Genomic DNA, 24,530 nt, shown 5'->3' with positions numbered 1-24,530 from the left:
TCAGTGATTGTTGCCCACTTTCATCTTCTTGCTTCGGCGGTCGACAGCAGAGCTGCTTGAACTTGAGGAGTCGCTCTCAGATTCGTGGTTGAAACTGGACGCCGAGTCCGACTTTGAACAGACCAAGGCGTCGTTCGCTTCTACAGGAAAAGTGCCAGTCGCTTTGGCTTTTTCCAGAGTGCGAACTGCAATGAGTACTGTACTCGTATTGTGTGAGATTTACTGATCTAAGTAATACTTACTATGTCCCTCAAGCATAGCGTTCTGGCGCTTGAGATCATCAATATCTTGTTGGTGGGCTGAATTTTTGCGCCTCATGAACTGGATGTATTCGGCGGCTTTTTTGAGAATTTGTGCCCGGCTGGCAACTTTCTCTCCTTGTAAGGCAGGTACCGAGTCTCGTAGGCTTGTAAAACTGTCTTTGATGTGGTCTCTTCTCTTCCTCTCCAAGGCATTGTGATGTGCTCGTTTCTCAGCCTGAATTAATCATTATTTTAGTCATTAACAAATTACCTATGGGCAATATTCTCCAAAAGCGAAAGATTTTGGCTTAGCCAATGAGACCATTTCTCACGATAATTAGTAAAATATTGTGTCACATCAGTCACATGATGGGTTTTGTTACATGCTTTATTAATTATATCCAAGTTACCTGCAAAATTTTCTAAATTATGATCAAGCACATTCCGATTTTCACACATTTTGTGCGGCAAAAGTGTCTCAAATAACATTTTTTTAACCTATATTGCCAACCAATATGCGTCAAAATATGAATACTAGGGTAGGATAAAAATGAAAAGGATACCAAGGCGTGAAGGAAGGGACTGGGGCTAACGTGCGAGCCGCTCGCAGCAGTCCCCGGCTTCCAGCCTCAAAGGGGGATGTTGGATTTTAGCCAGAATTTTCAGATGAACGGCAAACAACCCTGAATTCCCAAGATGCCTCACCATTTTTCGATTTTAGATTCTCCCGCTTCTTATCTTGAATCCAAATTTCTTTTCGTCTCCAAGATACAATGACTACCACGCCATCGATTATGTCCTGAAAATTGAGATCGTTTTTGTTAAACAACGTGCGTGATTGGAAAAAATTTAGCGATTAATTGAGCAGTTTTAAGATCAACTCATGAAGGGGTATGGGGGTATGTATGTATTAAAAACGAAAAGGAATAATATTTTGATCTACATTTTAAAGAATATATGTAGTCCAATTTGAAACAAAATATGTATATTAAAAATCACAGCTTCATGGAAACCGCGAAACAAAACGATATCAGATTCTTTCTCCTAATCATTCACAATTTGGTAGATATGACACAATCAAGTCCTTCATAAGAGCACCCGGGTGTATTGTGTTGAGATCTGATGCAATTTGCTCAAAACAAAAGTTAAGCTCATCTGATTTAAGTAATTCGCTCGTTAAATTGGGATGAATTGAAGCCTACAGTGGATTGGCAAAGGTTGAAAAAAATATATCTAGCTCTGAAATCACATGAACCTCTAACGCAACGGCAATACAAAACACTCGTATCACATAAGCGCGTGATACACATTCACGTAGTACATAACATGGGAGGGGGATGTAAAATTATAGGTTTCTTTACTTAAAATTAATACCTTAAAAACGAGCCACGTTCGTTCAGACAATGGCTGGCGATAATGCAGTATCCAGGCTCTGCGCTCAAATTAGAAAAGTTGCATAATAACGGTAGGCGATGGCAAAAAGTCGATGTTAAAATTCAATTCTACTTCGTAAACATGACCAAGATGGCAGCTCTTCCTTTGACTGTTTCGTTCTGTCCTCGGGTTTATTCGGGATTTGGGTATTTCAACGAGAGAATCGACGCGCATAAAGGGGTGCGCTCAGAACAAACATATGTTTCGGACAGGTAACAAAACAACAAACAGTGGACGCGTGAGGAAACCTGCACTCTAAATGAATCAAAGGCACAAATATTTTTAAAAATTACGCATGCAAAAACAAAAATGTTAAAATCGTAGTAAAGTATTTAGCATGTTAGACTTCATCAGAACCAGAGCAGAACTTTCCTGTTACGTTGACGGACATGATGGCTCGATGTTTGCAAAATACTGTCGCGAAATACCTCTTTGACTGTGCTGGAATCAAAAATATTTTGTTTAGAAAATATTGGCAGTGACAGCAGTCAAAGTCAGTCAGCCACAGTCAACAACTCTACCAGGGCTTGCAGAGAGACATTGAATAACATTTTTTTCTGAATTTTTTGATAGTTTGTTTGCGTTTGAAGTCGAGCTAAAAACAACAACATAATTTATTAGTTAAGTATGGAAGACCTGAAAACCGATGATATTCCACCCACAAATGGTCCAATTCTCCACGTAATCGTTATCGGATTCCACCACAAAAAAGGATGCCAGGTATATTCCTATGCAAACTGAACAATATTTTATTCTGCCGTGATTTTTCCATTTGTCTGAAGCGGAAACTGCGTTTTCTCCCGTATGCTCTCTGTAGTTCCACAATTTCCAATTCATCTCTGTGTTAATTGTTTATTGACTCACGTAATTTTCATTTTATCTGTAGTGAAACAAAAATTTCAACTTGGTAATTTAATTTTTTTTAATATTTTTCATTCGTAAAATGCCGAGATTGTATAAATATTAAAATTTCAACGTCAAAAATTAGCATAAACCGTGCCAAATGATTTTGGTCCTCTTGCCTCCGCAAATTGATCATGATTGATCTTTGAAAGTGCCATGGTGTCATAATGTTTGTGACACGCAAATTTTTTATAAAACAATTAATAAATATCACAATTTCATCAGGTCGAGTTTTCATACCCTCCTCTGGTGCCTGGCGCAGCTTTTGACAGCAATGAATGTCCGCCTGGATGGCACTACTTGCCAACACTTGCTCTCCCTGATGGCTCTCACAACTACGAAGATGACACTGTTTATTTCCACCTGCCAAGCCTCAAAAACTCTCGGGAGACAATATTTGGCGTCTCCTGCTTTAGACAAATTCCTGTCGAGGTTTGACCTCCCTTTTAATTAATGTTTCTAATTTTGCTTCAATATTATGATTATTTATTGCAGAAATTGAAAAATCGTACTCCAGATATAACTAGAGGAACAGTTCAAAAGTCTGTATGTGTGCTGAGTAGGCTGCCTCTTTTTGGACACATACAAGTATATTTTTTCTCTACCTGGGTTAACATCTTAAGATCTAATACAAATTTAATTTTAGGTCAAAATGGCTTTAATCACTCATGCTTATTTTGATGAAGGGGATTTCAGCAAAGTGTCCTTGCTGGAAGACACCTACAAAAACCTTAATAGCTGTCTCTCTGAGGACTTACTAGGTTCAATACAAGTCTTTGAAGGTTTGTGTTTATTTTTAAGAAATTTTGTAAGGATGTGATAAATAACTATTGATCTAATTTTTTAGGATTATCCTTGAGAGAGTTCATTCTGCAGTTCAAGCACAAAGCTGTGTTGTTGTTCAAGCTGCTGTTGTTAGAGAAACGGGTTATATTTTTCAAGTCTCCAGTGCAGCAGCTGTGTGCCACAATCTTGTCAATTTTATCTCTCCATCCTGGAATGATTGAAAAAGGTCTCAAAGAATCTGCGTGCGTGAAGTAAGAGTAAAATCCAATTATGTCACACTCATAATGAATGTTTCCCATCAGAACTTCGCGCCCCATGTCACCTCTGCCAAACTTCACCAATGAATCGCCTGCCACCACTCCTGAAAGGTCTGCTTATAGAGTATTAGAAATAATCATTTTCCTAATGAAATTTGCGCAGTCCGGAGAAGAGTTTCCCCACCGCGGCTACTTCTAAAGCGAGACTGCCACATTCCTCAAGTTTGAACAGCTTAGGGGGCCGGCCAGGCAGTGCTTTCTCAGAAGAACCCAGTGCAGGACAGATAGATCCTTGCGTCAGTGCGGATGAAATGGAAACTGCCAGGAGCAGCGTTACCTCTGCTGTTGCTCAGATAGATTCTCAGTCTTGCGGCTTGCCAATGTCTATTTTTACCAAAGTGAGTTAAAAAAATATTATTTATTTCGAAATTTTCTGCTATCAAATGCTAGAGCTCTGAATAATCCATGATGCATTGAAATTCTGAGAGGAATTAACTAAATAACAAGCTCATTACCGTTCAGCGACTGCTTTCGGGAGCGTGTTATTTAATTTTTTCCTCAGAATTATTCTAAAAGCTAGCCATCCTGAGATGTTCCACAAAGAGCTTAGCCATTTGCTAATTTTGATTTTCACAAAATTCCTAAGAGTATAGTTTATTTTTCATTCTTAATAATTTTTTTAATTTTCTTCTACAGGGCTATTTGTGCCACCCGTATTTGTCGCTCCCCTACATGGACATGCTCACTGACGTGAACGTCCGAGGCTACATAATTGGAGCCACAAATGTGCTATTCAAGCAGAAGAACCAGCTGGCGGACGTATTGGTAGAGGTATTTGTTCTTGAGAATCGCAAAAGTTTTAATGTAAAAACGATATATGTTCAAAGGTGGAGGAAACCCGGATAGAAACGTCTGATCCTGACCTGAGGCGACAGCTTCACCTGACAACTGAAGACCTGAGATTTGCGGATTATGTGGTAAAACACGTGACCGAGGACGTTTTGGATGGTGCAGCCTGGGAAGGCGGCGATGAGTGGATTCGGGCTCAGTTTAAAGTCTATTTGCTCTGCATGCTGCGCACTTCAATGCTAAATGGTTGTGGCCTTAGATTATCAACTGGAAAACGTCTATAATACAATTTTTAGATGGAAACCGTGAATTGGATTATTTTAATGTGAGCTTCATCAATGCGTGGAAAGACACCTACAACTACAAGTACTGGGCAGGAAAAGAATATGATGGTATTCTAGATGTGCCGCCAAGACATCCATTTGCAGGGCAACTGTCCATGGCTGACATGAAATTGCGCCTTTCTCAGTACAGATGTTGTTTGAATTTTGTTAGAGCCAGTTAAAGTTTAAATTTCCACAGCACGATGCAGAACACCGAAGGCGGCAGGAAGCTGAATCAGGCGATGATGAATACTGGAAGAGCTGTGGCACACACGGGAAAAGCAGTTGGTGAGTTTTGTTTGAAGGGAACGGTGATTATTTTCATTTTTTTGGGTATTTTAATGTCTTGTTGTAGTCATATCTCTGTAGACATGGTTCAGTTCATTTTGTAGCTGCACATTCATACTAATGAGATTGAAAATCCACTTTATTACCTGATTTTTTATTCATTTATATTTTGGGGGTCAATAACTAGACTAATTTAAAAGTCAAGGTATCTTTTGTCAAAATTCTGTTCCTAAACAGAACCTCGTGATCCAAAACATTGGTAGCTTTATCGAAAAATGCCGAAAGATCTCGGCCACGTTAATTTGAGGAAGGAGCTGGCTGAGAATTTTCTCCGACAGCTGGTGTGGCTGATAAAATTTGAAAACATTGTTTCAAAGTGCCTATCAACCTGAAATGATCTAAGACTATTTTTTCTCCTCGATCTTTTTCACTTTTTAACTGACGGCTTGTGGCTGCCCACTTGTTCTAAAATTCGTCAGCTGTTACGTGTCGCAGCATGGCTGTCTGGAATATCTGATAATGCTTTGAGTTCCATATTGATATCTTCTATAATTTGGTTAGAAACGTTCGATTTTGTTGATTGTGTCAATATTATACATATAGTCATCATTTTGAAATCAGAATCACAAATTTAATGAAATTATGACTTGTTTTGGAGAAATAACCCGGATTGTATTGAATTATGTTGTATCACGTAATTTATAGAGTTTAGAAAAAGTGTCGTCAAGCAACTAAAATTGTTCTAGTTAATGTGTATAACTAAACATTCTTTGAATGCCTGGTTGTTCTACAAAATTGTATTTGATGTCATATGGTTCAATTTTAAAACCTGTCTTATTTCAATCTCAATTTTCAATTTGTCGCAGCTAAAATGGCAAGACCCATCCTTCCAAACTTGATTATGAAATTATCATTCAAAGCATTGTATTCTGATATTTTTTGCGTTTCTAACATCGCTTTGGAAATAAAAATTTAATATATTTAATAATTTTTCATAAATCAAATGCTACAGATAGTAATAAAAGGACAATTATTGAATCAGGTCAAAAAAACTATATTTTGGTTCTACTCAGTGACTTCTTAAAAATTTCAAAAATCTAAATTAACTTAAAAAATTGGATCATCTGAAGCGAAAGAATGAATCCCATTTTGCTCATGACAGCAACTCTGCAATTTTTTATTTATTTAACGAAATAATAGTTTTGATCTAATTCGGTTTTAAATTTTTAGGTTTATCTTTTCGAGGCAAATATATCTACATTTAACTCAAAAACTTGACACTGAATGTGTTTGCTGTAGGTGGAGCGATATCTCAAGCTAAAGGAGCTTTCTCTAGTTGGTGGACAAATATGACGAGTCAGCCTAACAATGGGCAAACAGAAAAAATTGATGAGCTACCTGAGGATGGATTGGAAGCTGAACCTGAGCTGATTCTTAGTGAGGAGAAGGGAGAAAACAAAGAGAAAAAGGATGAGTCTTGGGTTACCCTAGAACAAATGAGGAAAAACGCCAGGAAAAATAAAAATAATGCGGATAATTCCAATGTTGAAAAGGACATTGCAGTCCCTGCTGATTGCATCAAAGCAGCCGAGGAGAATGGAAGCAAAGAGGCAGCACAAAATGATGAGAAAAGATAATTTGATAATTTTCCTAGTTATTTGAAGCCTAGTCTGATTTGCTCTCGTTAGCACATAAATTAAGATTGTACTTAATGTTAGGCATTTGTATTCCTTGATTGACCTCCCTGTATTACAAAACATTCCATGCTACAACAACAAAGAGCTTTTTTACATATACACACACACGTACACAAATAGACACATATTTAGACTCAATTTGAACACATCTGGATCTTCAAGAATTTCTGGTGGTTTGATCACTTTTTCTCCTTGTTTTTGGTTGTGATTGTCAAATTTTCTCCAAATATTTTTGGATCTGATATTCGTCATTCGGTATAAATTGTGATAAAGAAGCTATTATAGATGTCTTGGTTAAATAAATTATAATAAAAATGATAAAAATACTAAGCTCAAGAAAATTACGTTTTATTTAATATGATCAAAATTCATTTTGAATCCTTCAATAATTATCCTATCATTTCATCATTATTAATGGAAGAGTCTCCTAGTAATTAAATATTTTGTTACAATTCATAATCCTAATATCAACATTCATGGGTGAACATGAGCAACATTTTTGGTATTTAAAAAAAATTGAATAATTTTGAAGGATTTAACATAATTTAAAAAAAATGTGAGATCCTCTTCATTAAAACTGCTCAACATGTCATTGTCATTACATTATAAGGCTTTAAATTATAAATCCTCCGTTCACCGCATGCTTAAGTGTTTCCCGCGCCGCCACTTTTAATAACAACAAGCATTCCCGACATGTTTATAATGTAAAAACTACTAATATTTTTTTCTATAGAATTTAATTGAATGGCGAATGGCGAGACTAAATTGAGTCAATTTCGATAGTAAAGATTTTACGGTCTCGCATCGATCGTTTATCTGTGCGCGTATCACACCCCCCTTGATTACCGCGTGAGTACAGGCGAAATAAATGAATAGCGATGACGTAGTCGCACTGCAAAACATCCCCCCTACTTCCTCCTCGGTGCTCCTTTCTTGTTCGTGTCTGTTTTTCTCAAGTTGGACCGATTTCGAGTGTAAAATTGATACATGCCCAGCCACTTCGGACTCAGTTACGGCCCACCTGCGCGCAAATAGGACTCGGATCGTGCGGATTGGGGTCCCGAGGGACGCCTCGTGTGTCCGACAGTGCTGGTATTTTGTGCCAATAACGGATATTTGAGTGAGCACGGTGAAATAAAAAACACATTCACACACAACATACATGCACACTCGGTTAAATTCAGGGGACGCCATCTTCTTGATTCGCTTTATTTCACTCGTGTGCATTTTGCCGACTTGCTGAACCTCGGTCGACTGTATCGGCCTGTGCATCGGCAGCGTCAAGTGCGTCGGCCCGCCGGAGGAATGATTCTACTGCCCTAAAGGTCAAGACCCGACCCAGAAATAGGTGAGTAAAACACGACTATGACCAGTCCGCGCGGCCCCGTTCAGCCACCCTGGTGGACCCCGGGGCCGCCCGCACGTCCGATCTGGCCCCGGGGATGGGCCCCAGCCGAGTCTGCGGCCGCACCTCGGCCTGAACCGGCGTTTTCGGCCCGCCGAAACGGCTCATTCGGCCGCCCCGCGCGGCCGTGATTCTTTACAGTTATCGAAACGAGCGTTTTACTCGGCGTGCACGATTTGCGGGAGTCGGTATAATTGATTTAGGCCTTTTCCGCTGGCCTCTTCGCCTTTCGGTGCATGCATTTCTTCTTGCCACGGATCTGCACTGCAGCCATTACGGCCGACACCGAGTCGACAGCCGTCAATCATCGGTGTGCTCGCGAATGCAATGCTTTTGATAAAACGTTTCGAGTACATTTATTGTGCGCGAGACTTGATTTTGAATATTTTACTCTGGGAATTATTGCAATTTAAATGGCTAGACTGTGACGTTTACATACATAATTTTGACAGGAGACATGTGATTGTAATTGGGCATGTAAACATTTGAAGTGGTCAGATAAGATTAAACCCTTTTTCCCTGTTTCATTTTTCATTTAAATTGCTTCTATGAAGTTTGGATTTTTTAAATTTAAATTTAATTCTTCTTAACACTTTCAATAATTGAATTAGAAACTGGCAGTTATTTTCAATTATTTTTTTTAATTTTCAGGATTTTTCAAAATTTAAATTATTTAACTTTCATAAGTCCCTATATGGCCAATAGTTGCTCAATAAATATTTCTCCTAAACCGACTACAGATATTCAGTGTGTCCGCTCGCAACAAATTAGTCACCGAGCTCTCGGGAGTCGGCCAGAGAATTGGTTCAAGGTCATTTCGGCAAGCCTCCTATGCGTTTGACGCTTTTCGCCCCGCGCCCAGCGAGCAAGTCAAAATGTCGACGTGGAGAATTTTATCAGGCCGTGTGCCCGCGGCTTGCGCATCGCTGCAAACCATTTAATTGATTTGTCGGGCGGAGGAAACGTGAGCAGTGAACCGTGTTGATTTCGGCAGCGACGAGCCACGCCATTATCCACCGCCGATCCGATCACGGAGGAAAATCGCTGTCGCAGGGGGGCAAACAGCTTTTCTCTCGGCCAAGGAGAAAAGGTGTCGATTTGTCATTAGGCTCGGTTTCCATACCGGGCATTGCAAAATTATGCAACGGCGTGCGCGTATGCATTCTCTGTGCACGCGTGCGTTTAGCTCGTTGCCGCCGTCGCCGAGTGCAGTTAGTCGAGTTGGTCGCTTATACATATTATGTATTGATAGCAAATGGGGGCACTTGCAAGGTGATCTTTCATGTGCGGTTACTATTTAGCTCACTAATCAGCGTTTCCTGACTGCCAACCTAATAGGACGTTCGGCGCGGAGAGAGAGTGACGTTCGTTAACCTGATCCTCGCGTAGCGGCGCCCGGATTAACAGAACACCGTCTCTTTTCCAGCTTTTCATTCACACTTGTGGTTTCGAACCGTTCCTCCAAACGAGTGCATCGACTTGCATTTCCTCTGATTGTGAGGAAAGAAAACGCACTCTTTTTTCAACGTCTCAAACTGCTTTTGTTCTCCAATTCTGTTTCATTCTGACATGTGAGACCAGCGCTAACAAAGCAATGCAACAAATAATGGTGACGAGAACTGTTTAGCTGCTTCGAAAACAGCTATAGCTCGTTGGAGGATTTAATGACTTCGGTAAATAACCTTTTAATAACAAACTGGAGACTTGTAGAATTTCGAAAAATTTCAGCCTTTTACGGTTTCAAAATTTATATTCCTGAAACCATTATACTGTGTTGAAAGATTGGCTCTTATCTAACTAATTCGATTGAGTTATGAATGGCCGAACAATTTTTCATCGCTGCAGTAAAATCACTTTTGCACCGCAGCCGCGAAGCGATCGGCCGAGAGACAATAATCCCATTGTACGTATCCGTTAAATGTTGCGGCAGCACTTTTTGCCAACCTCAACGAGCGAGGAGCAAAAAGTGGAAACGAGTAAAACAGCTTGAGCGCAAACGAGCGGCTCTTCATCAAAAGCGAATGAAATGGCACTCACCTCCACTTCTGACGAATTGGGACAGGTTTAAAGTGTTTTAAAAGCGATTCCTTCCGCTGGAATAGGGTTTCTAACGGTTGGCAATCAATAATATTAATAATTGTTATCGGTTAAAATGGACGAAGCACTTTTTGAAAAATATTATTCTAATCAGATTTAGACCATTTAAATTGATATTTTCAAGCATATAATGTAATGTTTTCTTCAAGCATATAGAATTGTTTTTCAAACTAGAGGAACAGAGTAATGACATCATTTCATCATGAAATTGATTTTCTTCTGAGTAGCTTTAGCAATAACGAGGAAGCAATGTTGTTTCGATAAGGAAGGAGCCACCTTGGAATTTTTTAAGCCTCTGATCGTTATTATTTAAATTGTTCGAATGCTGCTGCTGAAAGACAATTCTTCTAGTAAGTTTTTTATTTCTTGAACTTCTGCTCAGTACTTCCCGTGGGCTATGAGCTCACCGGGTCCTAATAGCACCGCTGAGCGGATGATATGGGGCCCGAGTGGCCGCAGAGGAGCTTGGGCCCAACGTGGTCATCTTTTTGACTCCTCGCACCGAGGTATTTTATTGAAACGCCAGACATTTGTCCCTAAAGCCGCTGGAAAGGTGCAAAAAACAGCAAGTGGTGACGAGGCACCGGTGCGCCTCCCAGCCCGTTGAACTATTTGAGCATTTCGAGTCACTTAACTAACCACCTTCTGCCATCTTTGACATTGGTATAAAATTATTGCTTTTATTTAGAAATCTGAATTATTTTAGTTAAACTGTATACGGCTCTCCCACAGATTATATACTTAATTGTCTTACCAAGACATATTTTTTTCTATTTAACACAATAATTTAATGAACAAAACGCATTAAATTCATTTAGTGACACAAAATAAACGCGCAGGGATCGAGCTAGTTTGAAATTTCAGGAAATTGTGTTTTAAGTTCTAACGAGACAATAGGTTATTTTTAAATCACAAACAACGCTATTTCGTATTTCATAAATTTTCCATGTGTCATAACTCGAGAATTCCTAAATAATTTCGTTTCGGAAGGCGTGTGTTAGTCATACCACGTAAATATTTTCTAGACTTCATTTACCCCCTGCGACTAAAAACTTTTCATTAATAATCCAATTAAATCGGGCCTGGAGCCAGAGACCGGAGATGTGTCAAAGTTGAAAGAAATTCGGCTTTCGTTTCAGGTCGACGGTCTGCTAATGCTGCTCGCGCGCCTCGCCGAGCACAGTCGCAAAATCCGCCGCCTCCACCGGCCCCCGTGGGGGGCATGGCCGACCCTCATCACAGCTCAACTGCAGGTGAGTGCCCACCACTTACTATCCGTGGGGTTTGGTCCGCCTGGGGCCTCGCTCTGACCGGCGGCTGACCACAGGAACGGGCACCGCGAAAATTAGCAGCCGCTGCAAAGCATTTCGAGCGAAATCTCTGCGTTTTCAACCCTTGACGGCCGCGCTTTTGGCAGGATATGTTGCCTTTGACCGCAAAAGCTGTGTGAAATGCACGGACGTGTTTTAACGCAAACTGTTATCGTGTTGTTGCGTTGTTTCATTTAAGAAAAAATCATTTTTTGGCTTTAAATTTCTTTGTGACTAAAATTTGTTTTATCGGATAATTGATAAGGATTGAGGTTAATACCATCTCATTAAATGTTGGAGTAATGAGTAGTCATTTCAATCGAAATAACAATTACAAGGTAGCTCCGATTTCAAGTATTGAAAGTGCATGCGCAAGAGTGATTGCAGCTTACTGAAAATTCGGCTGTTGACAGCGGCCATTTTGGTGCAAAGGCTCAGCAAACATCACAGGTTAATTTGGTAACCAAGACCAAAAGACAAATAATATTCAAGCAAAATTGCTGCGCAGGTTGCATAAGTTTGGTCTCGTATATTTTTAAACTTGCGCGTTGTGTCTGAAGTGCATTTTTGCTGATCAATTGAACTAGCAAAAAGCTGCTCTTGGGAAGCGAAAAGCATACAATTTTATCAAAACAGTGAATTATCGATCGCTTTGCTACTTCTTGGAATTCTTGAGATTCAAATAAGTTTTCCTTGTAAAGCAGCGAAATGTGCGTTTCCAAAGTGGCTTCAACTGGTACTTCCTGATTTAAATAAATTTCATTAGAATACACCAGCTTTTCCAAATCTTAACTTAAATGGTTGGCTAAACTGAAAGACCGGAAAACTTAATATTCGTACACTTAATTTCCTCTCAGAGTCAAGAGGGGAAGTTTCTAAGCAAATCTGAGTGGAATTGCAGAAAGTTGAAGCAAAGTTTTTGCTTGCGCCATGAAACATTTGGCTGGGATTTAAATGTCGCGCGGGCCCGAAAATGTCCGTCTTAATGGTGACTTAAACGCAAAAGTTTTCATCTAAAATTCGCACTCGTTGTCTAAAGTAAGAGCAGAAGCAAGCCACTTGCACTGCGGCACAGTTGGCTCCGGCGGGCGGGCTGGCGAATGGCGTCGCCGGCTGGTCTCAGTCGCTCGTTCTCGCCGCCGGTTTGCACGCAGCGCGCACCGTTGTCGTCGCCGGTCGCCGGCGGCTCGAATTTCCGAGCCGAAAACGAATTTCGAGCCGCTGCCGCGGCCGCTTGCTCGGCTGCCATATTTGAAGGTGACAACAGCGCAATGATAAACACACACACGATTGCATGGCGTGCGCGAGTGCTGCTGGATGGAGCAACGTACATGTGACCTCGTGTCGCGCTCGCTATAAGGCCAATCATTGATCCGCCAGGCTGATGCTGTTGCCTGCCTGCCTGCTTTGTCTGCCTCCGAGTACCCTGGCACACATTTAAAACACACGTCTCACCTACCACCTGTGTTTACTCGGAATCGGTCATGCTCGCAGCTCGGAAAAGCCCTCTTATCAGGGGGCGCAAACTGCGAATCCGGCTGCTCGAGCGGATTTCGTCGGCGGCCGCTTTCTCTCGGCTGCCTATGCCCGAAACTGAAATCTGCTTAAAATGCAAATAAGGAGAAACTTTATGATGCTCCGCAGAACTTGTCTATAATTGATGTCATTGTGAGCAAGCTTTTTTCGGACGGTAAACGACTTTTTTATACCGATTTTACTGCTACACTGATTGGCCGTAACAGTAAAATGCCGTTGACGTCTCGGGATGAGCGCTTGATTCGTTTAGTGGCACTTTAAAGAACTAAAAAATGGGATTATGAGAAGATTATCCTGGAATATCAGATTCAGCAGTTAATTCGCTCGCTGACAATGAGACCGACTGCCGGTGAGAACACTTGCTAGTTATGCATCCCGCAAGACATTCATGTTATGCTTTGGCCTACCTTGTGCTGTCATCTAAACAAAATCGGGGAAGCATAATTTTCTTTTACATGTTATTTACACTAAAAGGTTAGCTATTGTTGCCGTATAAAATTCGAAATAAAAATCATTATTGAAATTTGTTGCAAGTTCTTGATGGTCACAGAAAATCGTATTTTGTTCGATAAATGAAACATTTTCCTCTCAAGCCAAACAAGAATTGAAATCAGGCGTGTAAAGTTTGTGTATTTCTCAATCCTGCTGGTAGAAGGAGGAAGACATAAATAACTTAAAACTCCACACTGTTGACAGAAACAAAATAGTTTATTTGTCATTCGCGATTACAAATCAATTCGGTGCAGAATCAGTTAAGTTTACGCCTTGTCGACTGGAGTTTCGCGTTACAGTTTTAATTGGCGGCGGAGTGAAATAATTGCCGTGCTGATTATCGGCGAGAGGCAAAAAGAAGCCGTAAGCCGGCAGCTTGTGCCGCGAGTAGTGTGTGTGTGTGTGTGTGTTATGTGAGTGTATTGAGTGGCGCGCGCGCCGGCGTTCTCTCGCGCCTTGCCATTCAGCGAGCGGGCTCACACGGCGAGGCGATCGAGGAGCAGGTTGTGTGACGTAAACTGGGGAAGCGACGAGCGAGGGAGGGAGGAGGCCGCGGCAGCCGAGCCAGCGCAACTGTTTGATTCAATGCCTTATTCAGAGGCCGGGTGTCGAGGCGCGCGGAGCCTCCGTCGCCGGAGCCGCCGCGCACGCCCGACCATGTGCTCGCCACGCCGTCTTTCTCGTCAGTGCGTCGAGTGCGTCCGCTCCTGCGCCCGCACTCAGTGTCATCCACTTTCTACCCTTGTGACCGACTGTGTTCCACGCCGCGTTTGGATAGTTCAGTTTCAGTTCGTGTTTTTTCTGTTGTTTTGGTTGTGAGTTTAATCCTTTTACTTAATTTACTAATTTTATTCGCGTTGTAAATTATAAATTATTCCGGCTCGGATGACATACATAAGACATCAATGGTCGCGGATATGGAGTTTGTTCCAAATTGAAATGCTAATAAATCAGTTCTTGTCGTGTTTTTATCCTCGCGAGGCCCCCCGGAGAAAACTGCAAGCGCGCTAGGCCGGCGCAGAAACAACGGCAGCATAATTTCAGAAGCAGATAATCAAGGTCATACTGAAAGAATGCCAGCCAGATAAGCGGCCATTTATGCGTGCTGTTGGCTCGGTGGCCTGATACATTCCTATTTTGGAGGTGGCAGGCAGGCAGGCCGCGCGAGTCGAGAGAGCGAGCGAGCGCGAGTTTCAATCCCGCGAGTGCGAGAGAGGAAGCAGCGGCTGCGCCCCAAGGTATACAGTCAGAAACTCACAAAAATGTATGTAACTTATTACACGGCGAGCGGCTCAACACATGGCAACAAAGAAGCTGCGTCGCGGCGGACAGCCTCCCTGATTAAAACCAAGGCACTTAGTTAAAAGGATGTACACTCGGATTGAATCGGCGACAACCGCGGCGCTCCACTTCTGCTTTCTTATTCGCCTGCTCGATTTCAAAACTGGCTCGCTTGTTGATAAGAATGGGCGTCACGCTCGTTGTTATGCTGCACCGAACATAATTTTCCTTGCTGTGTCAAAATAAAGGAAATGAAACTTCAAACGCAAAATCTGATAAGAAGCAAGCCAGTCCCACGGGGTTTTCGAGTTCGTGCTCGTTGAGTGCTCGAATTATTTAAAAAGCCAACTCAGCAAGCTATATTATCTTTTTACAGGCTTGTTGTGCTCACTCAATAACTATAACTTGGAATCGATCAGATTAACAAATCACGCGATATGAACACAAATATGCAGGAAGCTATCAATTGGAGCTGTGAGTCGTCAAGTAAAGTGAACCGTTCGTTCATTTTAGTTCCTAGGTGGCTCAGACAAGTTGGGCCGTATAAAACGACCCTTTTTAACTGCTGTAAAATTGACTTATACGCTTACTTTTACGAGCTTCTCTGGTAGTTAAATATTTCGCCGTCTAATTCGGCTCGCAATCTCGGCGGCAGCGCCACGGAACCAACCACCGAAGGCCGCCGCCGCAGGAATATAAAAAATAAATATAATGTCAAAGTAGCCTGCAAAGGTGCAATATAATTTATTTAGCAGGTATGGCGTGACCGCGTGCCCACCCGTTTCCTAATTCCCTATCAGAATCCTCCTAATTATTGAAGCTTGGCAACCGTGTGTTGTGTTTTGTGAACGCGCTCGCTGACTCGTCGACACGGCGGCGGTGGCCGGGATTGCATTACTACTCACTCGAACAGCATTCATTTTAGTTAGTCAGTGACCGACCGACAATATTAGTTAGTCGGTGGCGGCGAGTGAGTGGTGGCGGTCGCTCTCCGTGCATTTGCTTACACCGAGGCATCCTCTCCTACCACGCCATTGTGAGTGTGTGTGTGATTGTGTATCAAGGCAGCAGCTTTTTATTGGACTCGCACACACACTCACTCACACACGGACCGAACGTGGAAATAGAAACGGCAGTCGCCGTCGCGCTGCCTTTCAGACCCCGCTCGTCTTTGCGCGGAGCTGCAGTCGCCGCGAGATAATATGCTCAGCGCGCTTCCCGTCGTCGACCATCATCAGCAGGCACCACGTTTTCCGCTGAGATGTTTGGTGAGTCGGCCGCCGACAACTTGTTTCTTTGTTAATTTTTATCGCGCGCGACACTGTTGTGTGTGTGCTTTAACAGCTCCCGCTCCGTACCGCAGACGAGCCGAGCAGGAGGTGGGGTCTCGCGGCTTACTCGCGCGCGGCAGGTGTATAATAAAATGGAACAGGCAGCTCGTCGTAAATGCACTCGATTCACAAAACAATGTCGGCTGCTTTTTTATAAACACCTGACGAGACCTTTCATTTATTTATCTGTTTACTGCTCGTTCGGCAGGAGCATTTTTTTCCCTTCCAGCGCTTGCTGAGCGGGCAGCCAGGCGCGCGTGCCATTACGTATCAAGCGGCGATAATCATCATCAGCCTCCATGTTAGGCTGGCTTTTCACCTCGGATGTATTTTCACAGCTCCTCGGCTGCCACTCCTTCTTTCGCCCGAACCCACTCGGCCGGCCGTTCTGTTTGAATTAAATGGCGGTGCACACGCATTTTTGCGGAAGGCTGCTGCTGCTGCGTGTCGCGGTGGCGCTTCTCGGCTCGGCCCGCCGTGTAGGTGGCTCACTCGAGGGAGGGTGAAGCAGCCAGCGAGCAGCCAGCGCCATGGCGTAATGGCCAAGTCTTTTCCATTATTGATTTTCTTTGACAGAAATAGATAAAGAGGAAGGCCACTGATTTCGACTGGTGCAAAAACTCGCCCGCGCGTGCAGAGCTGCGAATAATACGGTCAACTCGGCGCGGCCGGTCGCATTAGTTGAGTGTCGGCGCCGGCCGGCAAGGCGAAAATTCAAAAGTGGCACTCGTCGGAGTTTTCTAGCGGAAAAACCGCTCGGCACGCCAAATTGGCTTTTCAGTCGGCCAGCGTGTGCATTCGCAGTCGCCACCGCGGTCGGTGCTGCTGGTTTTGCTCCGCCATATTATCATCATCCTCTTTTCCAGCAGCAGATTGTTGCTTGCTCTCCGCCCGCTCGTTTCCACGAGCGGCGCTCACAATGCTCCGCTTTTTATCCCCGCCTGCTTACGCCCGCCCGCTCGGCGTGCTTGTGTGTGTGTGTGTGTGTGTGCATTCCACGGGGGTTTTTGTATCAATCTAGTCTGCCCTAGAGCGACAAGATGTCACCCCGTGTGTGTCAAGTTCCATTATGCCCCGTGAAAGATGCTCTCGGCTCCTCGCCTGGCGAAGATGTGCAAAATGTCATGCTTGCTTGCTTGCTGGCTGGTTGGCTCTCATCTCACACTCACCCCTCCGCACTGCAACCCCCTTGGCGTGCAGCATAATCAATTCCCGCCGCAGCGGCTTTGCGAAAATTCGACTTCCGCCCGACGGACGGGCGCGAACGGGGCCCGAGCGCCGCGCGAGATGTGCCAAAAAGCCGAGCGGAGAGAAAAAATGTGTGCTGCAAATCGGTCGGGTGTCGCGGGCGCACGTGACTCGCGCGCACTGCGGGGGCTTCCTCGCCGCCGAATTTTCCCGCGGCCTAATTCCCGATTTTCGGCACCGCCCCCACCGCGATCGGGGCCGCTTGTCTGCTCGCTGACTGCTCTTTGCTCCTTTCTCCTCGCGTGGATGCGAACTGGCCCTTTCGGTATTGATTACCAAACATGCAAGCAACCAACCCTCTCACAGCTTAGCACAGGCCTAGCAGTTCTAACACACACTCTCTCGTCTTGCACATACCGCCGCCTTATTTGTACACTCGTTGACTCAACTGTTGAACCCCTTCTATCAACCGACCAACCAAAGTCGTGCTGCAGTATGGTCGGGTTAACATTGAAATAGATTCACCACCGCGCGCCGCTGCCGCTTCGCTTCCAGGGATCGAATGGATTTTAAAAATTCCAAGGCTTTGTTCTCTCATGTTCAGCAGGGTCCGTGTCGAATTTGGGCTCTGTGCGAGAAGCGAGATTCTCTTGAGGATTGATTTCCTATTTTTTTCCACCTGACATTTTAACGATTTTCTAGATTTTCTGGTCGGTAAATCTAAGGACATTATTTTATTTAAAAGAAGAAACAACAGAATACTTTGTGAATGAAACTCTTTTGTGAGGTGATTCCATAGATGTATGTTTCTCGTACATCTCTGGGTGATTCTGTTTTGTGCGTCATTCTCCGCGGCTAAAAGTGCGCATCACAAAATGGAGACTTTTCCTAATTGCAAGCAGGGGTTGTTGCATCAACGCAGCGAGCGAGTGACGGAGGCGTCTGCTGCTTCTGCTGCTGCCGTTGTGAAATTAAAAATAATGTAAATGCCGCCCCCCTTTTTGCGTCAAGTCGCGAGCAGTCAACCCCTACCGATCGCACCGCGCGAAAGAAAGACACACACGCACACGGCCGGCTAAAAATAGACGCAAGGGCCATTTATTTTCGAATCGGATGTGTGCATATTTGACCAAAGGCACAAAACGCGGCGGCGACCTGTAATGGCGGCCGTCGGGCGACTCAATCAGATGCCCAATCAACGTGACTCTCGAGAAGACGAAACGAACGGAAAGAGCGAGCGGCCCACCTGGCCGAGTTTTGCTTCGATTGCAAACGGAAAACGCTGGGGCCGCCAGAGCGGCGGAATTAAATTCACCGCGCGCCGCAGCTCCCCAGCCGCTGTGCCCCCCTTGTGTGAATGCATTACGGCGGATAACCTCGAAAATCTGTGTTGTGAGTGCGAGAGAGCTAGCTGCCGCTCTTGTGAGCCAGCCAGCGAGTATGTGTGTGTGATATTGCCCGGATCAATATTAAGAGCTTGGCAACACAGCATCCCGTGGCTGCTTTGTACACATATATTCCACAGAACTGGATGACACCATACAAACAACACACGCTCGCTCACTCAGCAAGCCTAGCGATAATCACCGACACCGCCACCTCTCCTTCGCAAGAATAATTTTTATTATGTCTTTAATGGCGACCGACGGAGAGCGAGGAATTTCAGCTTGTTCTTTCGACGTTGCTGCACTCGACGCGAGTTGCCACTTTTTAATTAGTTTAGCATTCACGGATTAAGTGAATTCTGGCCAGAATGGCTCGACAGACACGCTGGTTGGGTAGGCGATTCGTGGAAGAAAATTTTCTGTTCAATTGGAACAATTAATTTGTGCTGGAAACACGTTACTTAAAAATAGATTATCAAACACAAAAGAACATCGATCAACATCAGCTCCAAACACTGGAATGCTCATCTGACACGGAGGCGCTGCTTCAGCTCTTGTATTTTCATTTGTTTATAACCTTAACTATACGATTGGCAACATTGTAGTGACTAGTCAATTTGATTATTTTAAATAACAACCTCCAAGGAATCTTATCGTCCGACAAACAACTTAAAAACGTTGCTCGTCGTTTGCTTCGCAGCACGTAAAGAAGAAGAGAAGCAGAGTACTTTGTCTTTGACACGGATTTCGGTAGCGCAGCTAATGACCCCGAAAATCTGGTTGCTCGACGCAAATTAGTTGCTCGGCAACTCGAATTACGAAACAGTGAAACAGTTCAGCAACTCTGCCCAAAAACAGGCGCCGCGAAATATATAAAATGAGCCATGGAAGCGTGAAATCAAAGCAGCGAGCGCACCATCTCTGCGGAGGATGCAGCTATTAAGCGCGCAACGCAAACACTAGCTGGCTGGCTGGCTCACTCACTCACACGCCCATATCAGCGCTCGGCTAAATTTAATTGAATGTGCTTAAAGGAGGTTAATATTTGTTGCCTTTAGAGGTCTCTATCGAGCGCACAGCGAACGGGCTGAACAAAAGGCCTCTTTTTATTTTACCCATCACATCACATAACGTAGCAGCCAGCGCGCGAGTGAGTGAGTGAGCCAGCGAGCGAGAAAGAGAGAGACAGACAAAGAGCGAGTAGAAGTGTTTGGACTACTGTTGTGAGTTGGTCGGAGCGCTGCTCCGTCCGTCCGTCTGTTCGCCCGCCCGTCCGCTCGTGTAGTCGTGTGTGCGTTTTGCTACCTTCCCATGTACACCCTCATTGTGGTATCATTATTCAGCGCAGGTTATGGCCGAGTGCTCAGCACATAGCAATTACCATCACGGATACAGCACCGCTTTCAAAGGTGAGCCAGCCCCGGCCGATCGATCCGATTGTCGATTCGGTCCGATTCGCCGATACCGAGCAAGTAGTTGGTTATTTTTGGAATCTGGAAACGCAAGTGAGCCGCAGCAGCAGCCACAGCAGCGTTGGTCTGGTCGCCCTGCGAACGAGCGGGCGCACTCGGCTCGGCTCGTTCACTCGCGGGCGCCGTAGTAATTTCTTCAATCTCGTTATACAATGCAGCGTTGCCGTAATTATCGTCTTCCTTTCCAACATTATCGCCGCGACTCGCGGCTCGGCCTGCTTCGCTCGTTCGATCTATTAAAAAGCGACATTTTCCAGCCTGCTGCCTTGCGCAACACCCCCGATGATTCGGTTGCTCCGACGCAACCACCACCGCTGCTACTGCTTCTGCTACTCGCGGCTTTCCGGCTGCCTTTTTGTTGTTTTGTTGTATCCAGCCGCGTGTGTGTGTGCTGCATTCGCAGTTGCGTCACGCCATTTTTTTATTGCGTTTATTTCGCCGCCGCAAACCCCCTCATTAGTATGCGTGCGGATTGATTGCGCGTGCTGACGCAAATTCGTGCTGCCGACGCAGTTGTTTTGCGTTTTGCCTGCCGATTCCTTCTCTCTTTCAGTCCTTCGTACCTCTGCCTATTTAGTTTAGGTGGGCTAAAATTAGCCAGAGAAGGTTATTCGGCATGTGTTGACTTTTAACTTTTACTTGCTCAGGCTCAGCCCGTGGCATTGCTAAAATTTTCTGATTATCGACCGGTGCTGGCGGAGCCGGACGGAAATCCGTTCCTGCGAGCGGAATGAAAATTTGCGCTGTAGCCTGGCGGGAACGAGTTGAAATCGAAACCACAGCTTCAAAATAATATTTGATATTTGATCGAATTTTATTTCTAAATAAATAACAAGTAAAGAGCTTTTATGATTTCGTCATAATTGTTAAATTTGTCGTCTCAAAAGCGACCTTTGAATCTTGGAATTTGACTCTTACAACAAACCTAAAAGGTGTAGTTTCTTTTGTTTTATTCGTTTTATTATTTTTGAACGTAGCCATTTTTATTAGTGGTTGCTTTCTAATCGCTTCCCTGTGAATCATTGCTTCTTGCCGATGATAACCAGTTTGTTGAGGTTTTTTATACATATTTGTTGTTCTGTAACGTACGACTTGCCATTGTAAGTCAAAGGACTGACGCGCATACTGCAACACAACCTGCATATTTCAAGGTAAAATACGAGAAATTACTCATGTTGCAGTCGAGCAAAGGTTGCATTGTTTGAAGAAATGTGAATCATCAACTCTGCTCGTAATTTCGCAATCGGACTGATTCAGTTGAGATCATTCGCAGGATGGCGAACGGTGCGAATTTCGCACAATCGCGGCAGGCGAGCCAGACGCTTGAATTAACCTGGTACGCGTCTCGCATTCCTTCCACCTACCTGTACTCTATTTAGAACAGTTATAATAATTGCGGCGGCGTCGTGATCTTGGGCCGAAAATCTGCATGCGAAAATGGCAACGGGCGAAGGATAGAAAGCATTGCAGTGCCACCTCACTCGGTGCCCCAGCTCGCGCACATCTTTTCAAATAGGATGCTCGGCCTTGTTGGATTTTATTATACGCGGCGGTGGCCGCTGCCGCCGCCGCCGCAGAGGGAATATTTAAAACGCTGGCGTCCATATTATTATAGGTGCTCGCTCGAATAATGTTGTCGTCCGTCCGTCCGTTCATTTCACCGTGCACGTCGAGAGGAATCTGCCGGTTACAATGGTGCGGCGTTGCCGATTCTCGCTCTCGCGCGCGGTGTACGCGCACGCTAGTGAAAGGGCATCGCCTGCCGGCTGGCTGGCTGGCTCATCACATTAGCAGGTTGCAATTTTGTTCACCTTTGTGCGCGCGCGGCGCTGCCAACTTTTCGCCAAGGCTGGCACCTTCTTATCTCGGGCTGCCCGCGGTGTCGCATTGTTTTTCGCACGCGTGCACGGCGCCGCAACAAACACAGCACACACTCGCGAGCAAAAAAATAAAAAGCCGCTCTAACGAGTGGAACGCCCAATCGCTGCTGCCGCAAGGAAATGTTGGGCAAACCGTTTTCCCGGAAGCCGGATGATAGGCGGACGTTTCGTTTGGTAATTTTCAGTATTGAACGCTGCGCATGGCCGAAAGTTTTGTGTTGCTAGCTGCAAGCGGTGAAGGTAAAAACGATGGCTTTTCCAAGGGCGAGAAATTAAAGCATAGATTCCACCCCTCGGCCGTCCGATTTGTTGCTCACAGCGGCTCATTTGTCATTCACATCTGCGACGCAATAAACATTTGGACGCTTTGCACTGGTGGTCAGTTCTAAAATAGGTCTGATTCAAATCTGTTCAACAGCTATTTAATAACATGCAATTTGCTCTTCCAAACATAAAATATTGATCGTAGCTGAAACAAAACAGTGCTCGCAACGTTTTTATAATTTGTTTATTATTTTTATTGCGAAGTTATCAGTGTGTCAGTAATGCAACAAAAACTTTGTTTAGATTTTTTCAATTGCGATTCAATTTAGGCTACTTGACCTACATTATCTCGGAAAGCGAAAGTCACGCCTTAAATGCAACAACCGATAGCCCCGAGTTCATTGAACATGTTACAATCCACGAGACGAAGCCAAAGCCGCTTAAATCGGACACGAGTCTGAAACGGTTCATTCTTTCCGTTCGTTTGCGTTGGTTTTGCTTTTGACGAGCGGAGCAACAGCAGCCAGCACGATTTTGGCGAAATTCGCGAACGCTGCGAGCGACCATATTGGCTGACGTGCAGGTTGCAGAGCGAGCGAGCACACATTATTGTAGGCGCTGGTGCTTTGTAGTAGCACGCCCGCCCGCGAACGGCATTCCTCGGAAGTAAACGCTGTCATGCCCAAGCGAAGGAAAAAAGATTCAAGTGCTGCTGCCTCGGATATTCGGTTTCCATGGTAACTTTGAGAGGCGCAGGAGTGTTGCTTGATGTTCTCTCGGGATAATGATTGGGCGCCACAAAGGTCACTACTCAACGGGGTTGGTTAGATTTACACCACCATAAGGGAGAGAGAGAGAGAGAGAGAGAGAGAGAGAGAGAGAGCGCGGCGCGAGAGCAGAGCAGAGCGAGTCGAGAGCGAGAGAGAGAGCAACAACCACACACGGCCTGTGCTCTCCTCGCGGGCCAGCGAGCGCGCATTGATGTAATAAAAGAGTGTGTGTGCGGATCACATCGCGGTGGTTCGGTTCAGCTTTAAGGCTCACGTCGGCCGGCAGCGGCCAGCTCTCTGTTATGAGTAGTAAGTATACATACAAAATCCCGATCAATTCCTCTCCACTTTCCTTTTGTCTCGGTTTGGTCACGCATCCAGCCCCCCTGCCGAACGGTCTAATTTAATCGATAAATTATCGCACTACTTGCAGCCCCCTCCCCCTGGCTCCCTTGTAAGCTGCGTTGACGACACGGTGCTTTTTTTTGACAAGAGTGATATTATTTGCCGCGGATGGAGTGTCATACACAGTCGCCGCCGTCGCCGCTGCTGCTGGCCTTGCCTGCCTGCATGCGCAAAACTCGCGGGTCACGTGACATTTGAGTTTTGAAGCAGCTTCTTTCCTCTCGATTTTCCTCCAGTGTGCGTTTAATTTTATCTGGCCGCCGTCGTGGGTCGCCCTTATCTCTATCCGTGCATTTTTTCGTCGTCGGCTGGCAAACGGTTTTGCCAACCTTTGCGAACCCGCTCTTGGCTCCTATCTTTTGGCAGCCGCTGCGAGATTTGTTCAATTAACGAGATTGAGGCAAATCTGATAAAAGCTCCATTCACGAGTGCATGCGCTCTGATTTTTGGTGCAGCACGTCAAGAATTTTTGTGCCGTCTGCACCCGCCATTGCTCTCGCTAAGTGAGCTCACAAAGCCGAAGCCCCACCCGAGAGGCAGATATACATATATTTACATGGGTAGTGCACGGCGGGCTCACACGTACATCTTGCTTTCACAGCCGAGCTCGAAACTCTGTGAAGTTGATATAGTTTGACGCCATTTTAAACACACACACGGGCACACCGTCGCCGTCGTGAAAAGCATCGGCAACAGCTAGGATTGTTCTTACACGAAATCGCTCGGCGCGGCCGTGTGATAAGAAACCCTACCGGGGCGCGAGCTGCGAAATGAACGCTCGTCGGCCGGTTAGAGCGAGAAAATTTTCATTTTATCATGCCGGCCGAGAAGAAATGTTTGGAAATAAAATAAATCCTTGGGCGCCGTCAACATCCACGTCATCCGTCATCATTACCATTTCCGGCGATTCTTCTAATGCAGCCTGTTTAGGTTTG

The 24,530-nt window shown here is 44.7% G+C and overlaps 2 protein-coding genes across 13 annotated transcripts in view; both read left to right on the top strand.

Moving 5' to 3' along the window:
• Positions 1–2,150: 2,150 nt before the first annotated feature.
• On the top strand, positions 2,151–6,794 carry LOC135940776 (late secretory pathway protein AVL9 homolog). Of its 2 annotated transcripts, none has more exons than XM_065485827.1 (12): positions 2,151–2,396; positions 2,805–3,011; positions 3,075–3,167; positions 3,226–3,361; positions 3,427–3,616; positions 3,668–3,733; positions 3,786–4,020; positions 4,319–4,447; positions 4,510–4,717; positions 4,768–4,939; positions 4,994–5,082; positions 6,382–6,794. In XM_065485827.1, exons 1-12 carry the CDS (start codon positions 2,304–2,306, stop codon positions 6,717–6,719), a joined length of 1,956 nt encoding a protein of 651 aa, XP_065341899.1. In that variant the 5' UTR covers positions 2,151–2,303; the 3' UTR covers positions 6,720–6,794. The 2 variants fall into 2 exon arrangements, with proteins under 2 accessions (XP_065341899.1, XP_065341898.1); XM_065485826.1 differs by having other exon boundaries at positions 4,319–4,453.
• A 913-nt stretch (positions 6,795–7,707) lies between these two features.
• Positions 7,708–24,530, top strand: part of LOC135940495 (serine/threonine-protein kinase tousled-like 2) — a 33,167-nt gene continuing 16,344 nt past the window's right edge. For 3 of the 11 annotated variants that reach the window (XM_065485413.1, XM_065485404.1, XM_065485403.1), the window contains exons 1-2: positions 10,589–10,631; positions 11,421–11,534. In XM_065485413.1, the coding sequence (XP_065341485.1) occupies positions 10,604–10,631; positions 11,421–11,534 (142 nt within the window). In that variant the 5' untranslated portion in view covers positions 10,589–10,603. Of the gene's footprint in view, positions 8,128–10,588; positions 10,632–11,420; positions 11,535–14,230; positions 14,435–15,833; positions 16,169–19,813; positions 20,214–23,306; positions 23,500–24,530 lie in introns of those variants that run through there. The other 8 variants (XM_065485416.1, XM_065485408.1, XM_065485414.1 and 5 more) reach the window with 6 other exon arrangements.

Source organism: Cloeon dipterum, chromosome 3 (genome assembly GCF_949628265.1).
Source record: "Cloeon dipterum chromosome 3, ieCloDipt1.1, whole genome shotgun sequence".
Taxonomy (NCBI): Eukaryota; Metazoa; Arthropoda; class Insecta; order Ephemeroptera; family Baetidae; genus Cloeon; species Cloeon dipterum.
The sequence above is the reverse complement of the archived record's forward strand: the minus strand, read 5'-3'. Positions and strand labels throughout refer to the sequence as shown.

Excerpts from the sequence above, each read along its gene's own strand:
- LOC135940776 (XM_065485826.1), top strand. The coding sequence starts at position 2,304 with ATGGAAGACCTGAAAACCGATGATATTCCACCCACAAATGGTCCAATT. Across the intron at positions 3,734-3,785 it reads CCTGCCACCACTCCTGAAAG|TCCGGAGAAGAGTTTCCCCA; the intron begins GTCTGCTTATAG and ends AAATTTGCGCAG. Across the intron at positions 4,940-4,993 it reads ATGAAATTGCGCCTTTCTCA|CACGATGCAGAACACCGAAG; the intron begins GTACAGATGTTG and ends AAATTTCCACAG.